Source organism: Serinus canaria, chromosome 4 (genome assembly GCF_022539315.1).
Source record: "Serinus canaria isolate serCan28SL12 chromosome 4, serCan2020, whole genome shotgun sequence".
Lineage (NCBI taxonomy): Eukaryota > Metazoa > Chordata > Aves > Passeriformes > Fringillidae > Serinus > Serinus canaria.
In genome coordinates, this window is record NC_066317.1 from 36,906,910 (window position 1) to 36,922,402 (window position 15,493).

Here is a 15,493-nt window from a genome sequence, read left to right on the forward strand (position 1 = left end):
ATTTGGGAATGAAAGGTAGCAAAGAGTAAGGCTTAGTTTACCTAGTCTGACTGGTAATAACTACTTCACAACAGTTGGGGTTTTTGCCAAAAACATCCTGAATCTTCTTTTCTAATGTTCACCATCTGCTTAGGAAGCTCTTTTTTTACCAAGTAGGAAGTATGAAGGACTCCCCTAACTATAAAACTAGAAAACTCATCTGGATGGGAGCAACAAGTTCAAGTCTCCTTTCTACATAATGCCCAGCAGTTCCCTAGCCGAGAAGCTTGGCTGCACATTGAAGGCAGAAAGGTTCTTAGGGTCTCCTGCTGCTGATGTCAAACATTAAGAATACTCATCAGGATATTGGATGAATGTACAAGTAATCATAAATCCCAGTTCGTCCAGGATACTGAAAAAATGCATCATCTAGTTTATATATATATATATATATATATATATATATATTATATATGATGATGATAGATATAGATATATAGATATAGTATATGTATATATACACATATATGCAATTTTTACTTATATTCATATTTCTTCTGACAAAAGTATCTGTATTCTGTGATCAAAGAGCAGATTTTTTTGAAAACCCCCTTTATACTAAGTCCATGAAGGTATCATGCTCTTATAAGTGCTTTACAGTCAACAACAGAAATAAACTTAATTATGAAAAAGCTTAACATTTATACGATGCTTTTCCTCAGGCATGTAGACTGCTGTAATAAAATAGAATATGATTTTAGTATTTTATTCTACTGGGCTGACATTTTTTAATGCCTTTTGAATGGTTTTACTGCATTCTGAGACTTTTTTCATAGTTCTTCTACTTGCTTTTTTATTGAATAATTAGAAATACCTTTTGCAGGGAATTATGAACCATCAACGTAATATTATGATACTGTATATATAGATCAGAAAACACATAAATTGCTTTTTTGGAAATGAAGCTTTAGGATTAGGACAATTTTCTCTGAGAGACCATTAAAAAATTATCCAAAGCCAGACACAGAGCTATTAGTAGAAGTTAAATTTCTCTTCAAAGTGCATAGTTCCCAAACCTTATTGTTTCATTGGGCAGCACTGTCTACCAACACTGATTTATATCAAAATTTACCATAGTTAGTATACCAGACAAATATATTTTTGTTACGCTGAAAAAAACACCCCAAATGATTACAGTAAAAAAGAAAGTATTACAAATGTCAAATAAACATATTATGTTTTTAAAAGACTTCATCTGAATCGTATTCTAAGTGCACAAATCAATGTTGCTGAAGGAATTAGAGAAAGCAAACAAAGCAGCAGAAAACAGTATTTTATTCTCAAACAGCTGAATGTGGCTGAGAAGATTATCTGATTTGAACATGTCTTTGGGCATTTGGATTTTATACAGATGGCTTGCGCAAACAAATTGTATGGATCTTTCAATATCCCATTACAGGTCACAAAATGTCTGGACCTTAACTGATTGCTTTACCAGCTAAAGCTTAGATTTTTAGAAACTGTGCATGTTCCATGTGTCTAACACATTATCAGTTTAGGCAGCTTGATGTAAAGTGATCTCTCTCAAGTAATGAAAAAGAATTGTAATTACAATAATAATACAATGTATTTATTATCTTTTACCAAATGAGGTTATAAAAATAAAAACAGATGGTGGCTTTTTATATTAAATCATAAACCTACCGGAAAATCTGCATCTTTCTCTTTTAAAATACTCTGCAAATGAAAATAAAAAGTTTTCCTTCCAATGGATGTCACATATTTGTCTGGCATCAGTCTGTTTCTCTTCTCAAATTTCCTAGACCTCTGTATACAGAAAAAAAGATATACAAGCAGAACTAAACAGGAGAGCTAGTACAGGACTTTGGAACCCGTTCTTTTTACCTTGTATTTTTGTGTTAAAATTTTCAACTAGTGTATTGTAGTACATTTGAAAGAATACCTCTAACTGCTGGAACATTAGTGGAAACTTCACTTGGTGGTAAGCAACTTGATTTACATTTTAAGATCTGTAATATTCATTAGTGCTCTAAAAAATATTACCAATCATACGTTAAACCCTTAGGGTGTTGGCATCTGAAGTCTTCCTTCAAAATAGCGTTTCATTTCTCACAAGACAATTATTATGTTAATGCACTAAGTCAATGTGCTCATGTCTCCCCCTAGTGCCTTTATCTGTCTTGTGTATCTTTAACTGGATTTTAGAGGTTCTAGTCAGTGCAGAAACCAAAGTTTGGTAAGGAAAATCAAAGAATTCAAGGAAGGAGAACTAGATTTGAATTGAGCTATTTTCTATGTGCCCTACAAATGCTATAAATAGAGAGCAATTTTAGGATTGGATTGTGGGGTTTTTGCTTGTTTGTTCATTTGTTTAAGGTTTTTTTTTTTTTTTTTTTTTTTTTTTGTTGTTTTTGTCGGGATTTTTTGATGGGGTGGGGGGTTGAATAAAGTAAGAGAGGAACAAAGCAAGCATAAACGTAATTCTCAAATAGGCTGTTTTGTCTTGACTATTCTTTTGATCTCTCCTGCATTTATTTTAGTTTTATTAACTTCTTTCTTCAATAGGAAAAAAATCCTATTAAGCTCTTTTAAATAAATCTTTTCAGTGTGAAAAACCACATCACCATAAAAACTAGAGGTGAGTTGAGAAATTTATGTTTGGATTTACCTGAATCACAAAAACTTGGTTTTGGTAGAATTTCCAAAAAAGTGGCCTCCTGCAAAGTGCCACATGCGAGGATGTGAGAAATTTACAGAGATACATCTTTTTCCCTATTTCCTTTTATTACTATTTTTGAAGTGAAAATAAGTAACCATGTTTGCAGTACATCTTCTCAGTCATATTGAACGTCTGCTGTTATCAGATATCACAGGTTCTAGTTATTGCTGTTTAATGCTAAGATGATGATACATGGACAAATAAATTCCTTTTAAATAGACTTTAACAAAAATTCTTTCAATATTTACCTTCATCCAATAAATTGCATTTGCAAATGTAACTGAATGCAGGTTCACAACTATTCTGTGCTCACAAATTGAAACAGAAAGTGTTCATGATTCACAGAGCCAGCACAGAATCACTACTATCCTCTGTATTGAAAACGCTGCTATGCAACTCACAGAAGTTATCTAGTTAGAAGTTATCTTGTCTCTGTCAGAGTAAATAAAAGTAGTTATTACTTCTGAATATACTAATGTTCATTTTCTTACACTGTTTATCTCACCTAAGAAAAGACACTTGTGTACTAGTTTTGAATTCTGCAGGACACTTTCTCTTAGTTTTCATGCACAGAAAAATACCCTGTTTAGCAGAATTATTCAACATATTTTATAAAATAGAGAAACTAAGTTAAAAACTGGTTCTTATGAGTCAGATATGAAGCAATATTTTAAACCATATTTTCCTAGGTATCTAAATCTGAAAAAGGCAGAATGTTCTTCTGCCAGTTAATACTTGTCCCATTATTCCCTTACTAGTCTGAATAATTGTATACTCTATACTCATACTATTTAATTTATATCTCATGAATTAAAATTATCAGGCAGTATATTAAAACTTTAGCTATAAGTCTGCAATGCAAACAAAGGGACCATCTAGGAATTCAAAATCCCATCAAGCTTCCCACTTAGTAACATTGTAAATCTATTTTAATTGGAAAATATTTCTGCTGTAGTCTTCTGATTACTTATTCTTTCATCAGTGTCTTGTATTTTGAATGAATTTTGGTCAATCACAAAAATTTACTTTTTTAAGTTCACTTTCAATGAAGACTTGCATGAACAAGCTATTAGGTAGAAAGCAATTAAATGAATATGCACAGAATAAATGGTGAGAATACACAAGCATTATTAAGTAAAGAAACCAAGCCTCATCCAATAGCGTGTAAATGATATTCAATGTTTGTAAAGTTTCATGATTTTTGACCAAAACAGTAGAACAAAACAACAGAAAAATACCATAAGTTGATTTCAATACAGTATGGTAAATAAGTGTTTAAATTTCCATACATTTCATTATACACACATATATATAGAGTTACTACATTTGTTTTGAAAAACAGCTTCCCTATTTTTTAAATAAAGGCACACTTCAAATGGAAATGCAGATATATGTGAATGCAAGTAACAAAAATAACTTTATTGTCGACATTATTCTAACACTCTGTTTGCTAGGAAGTGGCCAAGAAAACCTGAAGATTTATTACTCTATTGTCTAAATGAAGGTGCTTGTGCACACTTAAGAATCTCCATGGCATTCAGTCTCCATTTTCAGGACCTATGTTTTCATGCCTGGAATGCCAAAAGCATGAGAACTTAGTCCAGAATTTGTTATGTTAAATAAGTGAACATGCAAAGCTATTTCCAGCTAAAATCTATCACAATATATCATGTCTATCACAATAAGAAAGCAACAATTCTACAAAAGTTCTTTTTTATGATGTTTCAAAATAGCATCCTTTGCTGAGAAAATTTATGCAATAGCAAAATATTTTTTATCATACTTTTTAAAATAGAAATATAAATAGATTTTGTATTATTACTTTATCATCAACCATTCTTTTGCCTTTCTCTTCCCTTTTAGGTAAAGTTGTTCTATCTATCACTAATTTGAATCAGTCTTAGAAACTATCCATAGATATCCTCTGATTGAAAATTTTGCCTCAGATCATATAACCATTCAGTATGTGGTTACAAATGTGTCTCAGGCATGAAAGCTAAGGAGAAGGCTGTTACATTATTCATTTCATTTCTCAACCACAAAGATGGTGCCTTGAAGAAAACTCTGTGGATACTGAGAGTGTGAAAACTACTCTGCACAGTTACATGCCCAGGTCCTCATGAGTACAATAAAACACTATTAGGCCAGTTAAGTGGACTGTTTAAGTGCTTTTTATAATGTAAAATTAGTTTTTTCCACAATCTAAAAAGGTTTCTTAGAAGAAAACCTCAAGAAGCAAGGGTGTTTTTGCATCAAAATATTTCCATCAGGAATATGCATACTGTCAAAGAGAAATGGTGAGATGTGAGCCTCCATGCCAGGAGCCTTGTGTGCCAATGGGCTCTCTGAAGAGCTGGAACAGGTGTTGTCTCTTCTGAGAGCCTCTCTCTACCTTAAGAATGCAAAGAAAAATCAGAACTAGTGTCCCATCTGGGGGAGTAGCTGCTCAGATGTCCAGTTATGCTTTCATGAGCTACAAAAATCAAATGTACAAAAATATCGGCAACCAGATACTTCTCTCTATTTAAAATGAGCCTCCCTTTGTTCAGTTTAATTCTGTTCTCTTCTTCCATCTGAGCTTCAAGCAAAGGTTTGGAAACAAGAGCAAAAGCCAAAACCAAATTGAATCCAAAGAGATAGTAATATTTCTTTCTTCATGTTAACTCTGATGGATGTCACAAATTTCCTTTCTTGGACCTTGCAAAGTCAATAAAAGATTCTACTGACTAAAACTAATCAAGCTTTACTAAAAACTGCCAGTTAATTAGATCCTGAGTTTTACTAATTCAGACTGGTTTTGCATTTTATTACAAAGAAATCAGAAGATATAAGTCCACTTGTGCTTAATCACTGAAAGAAGGGCCTGATTATCACCCTGTGTCAATATTTCTTTGGGTGATTAAAACCCCCAGCATTGTGACACTTGCTGCTCAGTTTACCAGCTCCCACACTTGTAATGGGCAATCAGCTCTCAATTAGTAATTTCTTGGCATTTAAAAAAATTTATCTGGAAGTATCTGCATATTTGCTTGTGCACATACTGCATAGAAAGTGATCTTGTCCTCACTAATTCTGATATTGATTTGGAGTAATAGTAGCCATATAAATCAGAGTTTGCTGTTAAAGGAAATAAATTGCATTTTGCTCCCATGGAAATTAATCAGCTTGCTTTCTGTTGCAAAGCAGTACATAAAGGTCTGGATCTGAATGAAAAAAGATAAACAAACCTGTTTAAATCTATGCTTGGACTTCTAAAGCATGAACATTACTTCCTATAGGAACAATCATATTTATCTAGAAGAGAAAATCTTACTATTGACCTTCTATTTTATATTGCAATGTGTTTAGAAAGGTCCAATTGTGCCCATAAAATCATGTAGCTCACACAGCCCTCAGCTATAGTTGCAGAATATTTATTAGTACAATGGAAAGCTTTGTACCTGTGCCAATGTATATTTTGCTAAATCTTTATAGGTCACCTTTAGCATAAGCTTTTAATAAGTGCAACAGCTGAAAATCAACTGTTTTCATGTGTTTATTTTTCTATATCAATCACAGTTTTCACATCCAACACAATGTGACAGGCACTAAGGCAAGTATGTTTCTGAAGGCATTCCCATTGGCCTAATGATTTTCAACATGCAAATAAAAGGACTATCTACTTTCACTTCATTTGGAAACATGGCCTTTGAATACAGAGAGCAATCTGGGATATTTTTAATCCTGCTGCTCAGCTTGGGTTGGCAGCAAAAAGCTGTCAAAAAAAATCAAGGTTGTCTTTTATAGAATGTACTCTTTTACTTCTTTAGTTCTGGAAACTTTTTTTATTCCCCTGTACTGTTGGAGAAACAATACATTGCTATGACTTTTTATTGACTGTGCTTATGGAGATAAGAAAAATTTTAAGGTAAGGAGATATGGAAATAGGAGAATGCTTAAGGAGGTGTAAGAAAGTGTTAAGTTCTCACATTCAATTGAATGACATACAAAGAACTGTTCTGTTCAGAACCAGAATTGACATGACAGGGTTGATATTCAATACATTGCATGTATTGAATATGGTATCAGGTGAGATACCATATTCAATACATGCAGCTCATAGGCATGAAAAAGTAATGTCAAAAGTTTTTCATGTTTGAGCTGCATTCCTTCTTTCAAAGAATACCTTGATTAGAATACTGAATCACTGCAATAACAGTTCAAAGACAGGTTCTGCTGCTGTTTGTAAGGAACCATACTTTACAGACAATTGTTTAGCCCTCAAAAGCTGAGTACTACTTTTCATGAATAAGCTGTTCAGTAGAACACCAGACTGAATATTGATAATTTTTTTCTTCTCCCTCCCCACAGACATGCTTGAGGGTAAGGTTTTGATACTTGTTAGCCAAAGCACATAGCCATCTAAACAACAGTGAGTAATCTGCTCCATACAGACCAGTGGAGCAGTCCCACAGTCCCACACAACAGGAAAGGAAACCACAAGAGAAATTCTGAGTCATGATAAATTTCCTGGTGTTCTCACAGACTCTATAGATCTCATTATCCCCTTGCTTAGGGTGGATCAGAGAAATACAATTTAGGCACAAATATTAGATCTTTGAATGTGATTAAACAAGTACAATGGGAGTCAGCACTTAAATGAAACAATTACAGCCTTCTGTAGAACTGAAACAAGTACAGCCTTCTGCATACAAATTTGAAGTCTATTCTTTGAACTCAACAGAAGAAATCCTACAAATATTTGCTTTGGATTTTTTAAAATAATCAAATTAAAAGAGAATCAGCATGTAGGGTTTTTTTGCCATTATTAAGTGAAACTCAAGTTAAAATAGTTTGGTTTGTAAGAAAATAGTGCATAAGATATCAAAACCACAGAAGAATACCATTTAAAATTGAGCATTATTTGAATATGATAAAAATTAACTTATCAGTGTTTTGTACATCATTATTGAACCCTCATGTAGAAAGGATCCCAGAAGAAAGTCGTGTACTATCATAGTGCAATATGAGAAAGGATCCCAGAAGAAAGTTGCATACCATCATAGTACAATATGAGAAGACAAGAACAGGACAGACAAGAAAACTTGAAAGGTACAAAATCATGTCAGAGATGGTGAATTTTTAACTCTACAGCTTCCAAGAAACTGCAGTGGGAGTCCAGACTGTAGGGGCCAGACTGCCCATCTTCCCAAAGGACACAGGGTTTCCTATTTCTGTACTGAGTGAGATTCAAAAAAACTCTCACAGTTAAATTCAAGCTATCATATTCTAATGCAGGATCAGGCAAAAAAAGAGAGAAGACATGTAGTATACTCTCACATGGGATTATTGTTAGGTACACAAAGGAGCATGGACACTTCAGCTCCAACTTTAGAGTACCTCTATGTGTGTTGCATCCATTCTGCACAGTACGTCAGCTGATGCTGTAATTCCTCACCAAATACTATCACATGAAGTAGATGACAAACTGAGACAGCTTGGACTGAAAATTCTTCTCATCATACAAAGGTGACATGCAATCTTGTGGCAGATTTTTCCATATTCATCTCATATCTAGAGATGTCTAATTTGGAGGATTAACTGGCTTTAAAGGCCAGGTGACTTTTTGACTAGTACCTTGACTTAACAAGAACTGCTGCTCAGTGAAATCCAGTTCTTTGTAAACTAGCACTAGCAGTTCCCTTTCAGTACTGGATGTCTGTACAATACTCATACTATTTATACTCCAAAAAAAAAAGCCTCAAAACAAAACAAAAAAAAATGCTGACAGATAGATTAATGATTTTTTTCCCCTGGAAACAGAATTCCACATTTTTCAAATATATTTTGAATTATTACTGCAATTTTTTTTTACATTCATATACATCTCTATAGAGAAAAGAGAAATGTCAGTGAAAAGGAGCTAGACATACTGAATGAATGTGTCACAAAAAAGAAGCCATATTTATATATATACACATGCAATCCAGATCAGTCCACAAAAGGTATTTTCAAAGATCTTAGTTTTAGACCTCATATAATAAGTCAGTTAAAATGGTACTTTAGAAATAAGAATTTAACCAAAAAAATGCAACATATTTTTTATTTTTAAAGAGATTTACAAAATTTGTAGGAAGCATTTGGAAGAGAGACAGAAAAAGTAACTTCAAAAAAAAGGTTAAATGCCTAAAGAAAGAACTATTCTCATATGACAAAATAATAGGTTCTGCTTTCAGCTACAATCACTAGAGGAATAGCGAATTTCCTGAGCTATGAATGATATGGCAGTCAGGATCAAACTTGTTATGCTCAGTAACAAGCCAGGTTTTGCCTTTCATATGGTTTTGGAGAAAAGATTTACATGTTCTCATTATCTCTCAACACTCGTGAGAAAGCAGAGAGCAAGCAGAATCTCTCCACAGTTTACATGAGGAAAAGGTTTCCATTTATCATGATGATGTCTTGAATCTTTTTAATCCTCTGTTAAAAGGAGCAAGACAGCTGCATTTGAAGCCCTTCTTCCAGCTGTGTCTTACTCAGCTGCTGGTTTTTCATGGAATTTGGGAATTGGTGTAATTAGACTGAAGGGAATTGGGTCATGCTTATCAATTAACTCTGCTAATAGAGCTGTTGTGTCTAAATGCTCTTTTTCGGCATCTGTGTAAACATTTTCTCTTGGTAATTCTCTGCTTTCCACTTCTTACAAGAATGGATTGGCAGCTCTTTCCACTATCTACAGTCCATGCTTATCAATCTTTAAGTTAGATATATGAGAATACAGTTTCTTTATTAATAAAGATAATAAAGAGTAAATAATAATATGACAAAATATGGGTAAGGTAATCTCAGAAAGCAGATTACGAATTTACATTAGCGCAGACTGGACATCAGCATTTGAGACATTAGGAAGTCTATACTTTTAATTAATTTTACAATTGGAACTTGATTTACTTGTCAATGAAATATAATTCAACCATTTATTATGGTCTTTAATACTCATCATTTATATTGCAGTTTGATTTGGAAGGTTTGATCATGGAGGGAGCTAAGGCTCGATATAGTAGAGTTAGCAGAACTCAGTACTTTACACAATCTGGCCAGAGAAAGCAAACTTTATAGTTGTTTATAAGGGCAGCACAAGAAGGGTCAGAAGCTGTTAAACGAATGAAGCATATTTGAAAACAAATAGGTTACTTTGCAAATAATTATGAGTGAACAGTTCTATTAGAAGCAGCAACACGGACTAATGTGCCATAAGACTAATGAGAAAACACTCTTTTCCTTGATTTACTAGAGAAACAAGACAAGGTATTTCACTTCTCTTTTTCTTCTGCCTGATATTATCTTTAGAGCTCTGTCCCTCAGTATATTTTGTATAGCGCTTAATAGGACAGCTCCCAAATCCTAATCATAACCACCAGTTCTGAATTCTGTCTTTCTCAAGAAAGAGATTAAAGCACACAGGAATAACCAAAACCAAGTCACAATAAAAACCTATTGCTGCCAAAGACCGAAGTGCTGGATTCCCTGAGTGCTGCAGTGCTTGGGCTGTGCTCAAAGCATTTATATGGCAGGTTCTTGCTCAAATCCAGAGCTGATATGCTAAAGATTAACTCCTAATTTCCGTGTCAACCTGGTATCATTCAGAAAACAAGCACTGTACAAATCCAGAATCCAGATCTAGCTGGCCTTTTAAGATCACAACTAGCATACACTGACAGGAGTAACCTAGTTCTGAGCTCATTTATCATTGCTTTATGTCTGTGGAGAGAAACAAGGAACATGATCACAAGGAACGTTATCAGGAGTAAAGAAATCACAGCCTACAACTTCAATTGTCCAGTTCCTGATGCTCAGATTTCCACCTGATCCCTACTTCGGACTTTCACCTGTCCCTGTAATACCACCAAGCTATTCTTCACAGGGCATATGTGCATTCAGGTTTTAGTTTAGACCTATAGTTCACATAAATCTCCTCATCAGCCCTACTTATTGAATAAGACAAGAGAATTTCCTCCCTCTCACAGGATGCCCAACTGGAAAATTCAGTCCAACTGTCATCAAATGTGCTTTGTGGTAGGTTTTTTATAGGAAGCAACTACGACTTGAGAATCACCCCTTATTCCTCCCAGTTCCCTTTATCTTGTTCTATACATTTTAATTTGGCCTAGAGAAAATCAAAGCATACACAAAAAAAAAAAATCACAGAAAAAATTTATAACAGTTATTTGAGTATTCAGTAAACATTATTCCATAACACACCAACCAATCAGAGTGCATCATTTGTATCTATTTAGCATACTACCAATCACTGCTGATGGCATCAGAAACAAGAACATCCAGCAGAGAGTTAGAGCAAATCTTCACAAAACCTATGTAGCATTAAAGAAACAGCATGATGTAAACTTGTCTTCATGATCATTTTCATCCTTCATCATCACTGCCTGCTGCACACTTTCTCTACTGAATGAGCTTCCCCCCTTAGAGGTGATGTGTGCCTTCAGCTACAGATCTCACTAAGGAACATTTATGCCTGCAAGTCTATGTAAGTCTGACTTAACATCTTCTGTGCAACATTTTTCTCTCCTCTTAGGAGCCCTGCCTTTCACATTGCTTTCTGCTGCTTTCTTTCCACCTACTAATATACATGAGTGCTCTGGCTTTAGGAAAAAAAAACCAATAAGAGAAAAAAAGATGAGATACCAGTGAATTCTTCTCACTCTGCTAAGGCAAAATGCTACAGTTCATCTCCATCAATGAGTGCAGCTGTGTATATTGATTAAAGACAAAAAAAATCTTTTCCTGCTATTTTCTCATTGTGAAGAAGGCATTTCCCACCCACAGTGTTTTTACAGTGCATGGGATTTTCTTCAACTCTTGAATCCTTCTAGACATGCTTTGAATAGCTCCTTCTCTTCATGAACTAGAGGACAGAACAGTGACATGGAAGAGGAAGATAAGGCTCCTCTGGAATTGCTCAGATTCTGTCTGCCTGGCCCATAAAAGTCTAGCAACTTTTGTATTTCCTTTCCCATGGTCATAAACTCTGGAGTGAATGTGAAACTGGTGTCAAAGGGGAAGCCTACTTATTTAATGAGTTATGTTGCTTATCCTTATCCTTTTTTAAGAATTTGTCTGAATCAGACGATTGCTATCAGAAACATCCTCCTCTGCTAAGAATTGTGGGGGTATTTTTGTCTGGAAGGCCTTGTTTGAGATGGGGGAAATCCTAATTTAAAACTTCCTGGACTCTTTTCTTCTTTGTCTCCTCTATACCATCCTGGCTCTTGGACAGTTATGGCAAGGTCTTAGATTTCAGTGCTTGAAAGGTCCACCTTTAAACTGAGCTGTGTAATGATATTCCAAGTATGTTGACAAAGAGTTTTAAGTTATAGCAAAATCAGAAGGACAAGAAGAAACTCACTGCTAGACAGAAAAGGCAATTTAAAAGCCAACTAGAAATCAAGATAGAGCAATGGATGAGTAGAGAGTTAACACTTGCTCTGACTGATTCTTCTGCCTCTGTCTCTGACACTGCAACTAGCTAGACAGTCCTTTCTCTGAGTGCACTGATTGCCACTAAACCACAATAAAATAGAAGAAAAAGCAGTTCAACTTACCAAAGTTGGTTGTACAAACATTCTCTTCCCCCCTATTCCTGGGAAAGTAGCTATTATGGATGGCAATGTACGGGTCACTATTCCCTTAGGGACACTGCATACTTGCAAGAGAGACTGGTTTTATACTGGCAGTATACTGGCAGTATTTAGCATTTGTCTGCATTTGGATAGATTCCAGTCATTGTTCAGTTTTGAATAAGTGTTAGGGCATTGGGTATGTAATGGATTTTTTTTATAATATGCTTTGTGAGTGTGAGCCTATTTTTTTTGTGATTTATATGTATACTGACCATAAAATTAATGTAGATAAATGAAAACTAAATTCAGCATATAAACAAAAATTACTACTATAAGGTTTAGTAAATCCCAGCCTAGGGTCAATATTTTCATTTGAATTTGTTAACTAGTTATTATTAGTTATACAAAAGTAGCTTGAATTGTCACTCTTATCTGCAGCAAGTTTGAATGATCTAATTCATTGGCTCTTCTGAGCAAAAGTAATAAGAAATGCTTGCTTCTTGCCAAGGATTCTTGTCAAAGTGTGATTTCACAACAGTTACTTGTGACCTCTACAAGACCCAGAGTTGCACTGCAACTTGATCAACAGTTATTAAATATTATGCATCAAAACTGTCATCTTTCTTGGATGAAGCTTTACATCGTTTTTTGACCCAGGACTGTTTTTATTTCACTTGCCAGTTCCAGTACAAATTTCTGTTTCAAATCTTTTGGCATTTGCTCTGAGTAATATATATGCATCAAATAAAAGCATTTACCAAAATAATCTGTATAAAATACTGGAATTTTATATAACAGGAAAGCTTTACATTTGGATAAACAGATATATCTCAGTTCAGCATTTTGTGTTTTATTCCTTGCACCAACTAGTAAATTCTAGATTAAATATTGAAAAGCTAGGACAAAATCTAAGTCCAGTCAGGTCTGGCTTCATACACACAAATAACTCAATGGCTAATGTAATTATCTCAAAAACAGGCACTGTAAACACAAGCATTTAATGTTTACAGTGATAAAGCAGAAATATTGTAACACATATAAATCTGTATGTGCAAATCCAAGACAATTATCAGTAAGTGTATGTAGAAAAATAAGAGATTTCTTTCATCTAGGATCAAAGACTCTGGATTGCACGATTATGAAAGGTTATTACTGTAGGACAGAGTGTCAGTTTTCTTGATTGCTTAACCAAGCAAACCAATGACAATTTGCTAAGGCACACGATCTCTTAGATCTTCAAGTTCAAGGAAATATACTTATTCCCTCTGGGAATAATGTTCCTGTTTAAGTACTATTATCTACACATCATTATTTCTTTATGGCCATACATAAAGTCTTCACTCAGGGAAAGTCAATTTATAGCAAACACCAGCAAGAAATGAAGAACAGACTATAAGATTACTATATGTAACCAAATCAAAAGACAAACTTGGATTTTTTTTTCCAAAGTAAAAGAATTTTAGTACTGGCACTGTGGAAATGTTAACAAATATCTACACATATCACAGAAGGCATAGAAAACACACTGGCTAGAGTTCTTTAATTTTAATTGTAGTGGTATTTTGATATAGGGTGGGGGTTTTTTTTTGTAGTTATTGGGCTTTTTGACAAATCACTTGGCCCATAACAACAAAAAAGCTTACTGCAAATTCAGAGAATGTAAACTACAAACCCTCTGCATCTGGGGAACAGCATGTTTTGACTCAGCTAAACCCAGAAATTTTGTATAATTGGCTGAAATACTGCTAAATTTTGACCAACTTGAAATCTCATGGTGACAAAAAAGAGAAAAATTGCAAGAAACTCTCATTTTGTATTATTCTCTTTGCCTTCAACTTTTCCAATTCGCTTAAAAATAAATCCCATATTCTTCCATGAGTAACATTCTCTTACAGTATTTTTCACGGATTGTATGATGTATAGAGAATATATTACAATTGTGTCCCTGGTATTTTTCCTTTCAGTTCTTGATAAAGACTGTGGCCACACCTTTTCATGGGCTATTCTAGTATAAGTATATGCTTAAAAGCACTTCTCCATAAAGTGTCCTTTCTGCATCCACACAGCAGACCTTCTAGGATTTGTCCCAGTTTCAACCTTCCTGTAACACAACTATCACAACCTCATAGTACAGTACAACATAAGGAGCTCTACCTCACCCCACCATAACCAAAGTGCTGGAAATCCTGGGCCAAGGCAGTACCTCTGCATTAGCATCTTAGCAGATAACAGCCTTCATGAGGTAGAGTGCACTGAGTCTGTCTTCATAGGACTGGCCTGATGGAATGTCTCCATCACACACACCAGGGCTTCCTGTCCCATCCCATGCTGTCCCATGTCATGCAGGGTAGGGAATGCCAGATGTCTCACCTGCTGACTCTCCTCATCACCTGACACATTGTACCAGTCTATGCCTTAAAGCCAATCTACAGCCCTAACCTGGACTCTACAGAGCTTACGTACACAGTGGTGTAGAGCAGGACACCTACAAGGACCAAGTAGGAAAAAATTCCTCTTTTAGCTTATGTAACAGTAGCAGAACTTGGAAATGGGATCAGGAAACACACATTTTATTCCCACTGAGAGCCAGGGATATGATTTACTGTTTTCCAGGCCAAAATACTCCTCTTCAGAGCTCAAGAAGAACAGAAACTTATAACCAGCCTCCAAAGAAATGTTTTCCAAGTTTTTTTCCAAATGTTTTCCAAATATTTTTCCAGTACACTGCAGTTTATAAAAAAACCTAACAAAAACACTCCCACACCAAAACGACAACAAAAAGCCTCCAAACCAAAGAAGGAACAAAAGGAACCAACCTTGTCTCCTTATCCTGGGATAATCTGAAATTGGATGTTTTAGGAGTGTTGGGCTCTTGTTCCTTAAACATGAAGATACTTTTTCAGACAAGAACCTCAAAAAGAGCCTTGTCAGCTATTGCCAATCGATGAACAGTATTTGACCTTCAACAACACTGATTTAGTACCACTCACTCTGTTTTACTGATGCTGGTGAATCAGTTAAAGTTTCAGATTGTTTCTAGTAAAGTAAACACTGACTTGGAAACCCATAAAATATTTTAAAAATGCAAGGGCACATACCTTTATTTTAAACTAAAGTAGACATGCAAAGTAGTGGCTTTACTTCCTAGGAATTTTTA

The 15,493-nt window shown here is 34.8% G+C and overlaps 1 protein-coding gene across 1 annotated transcript in view; it reads right to left on the minus strand.

Moving 5' to 3' along the window:
- The window catches only part of VEGFC (vascular endothelial growth factor C), a 191,500-nt gene extending 179,077 nt beyond the window's left edge, over positions 1-12,423 (minus strand). The window contains exon 1 of the mRNA XM_050973702.1: positions 12,319-12,423. Coding sequence (XP_050829659.1) covers positions 12,319-12,339 — 21 coding nt within the window. The 5' untranslated portion in view covers positions 12,340-12,423. The remainder of the gene's footprint in view (positions 1-12,318) is intronic.
- Positions 12,424-15,493: the final 3,070 nt, after the last annotated feature.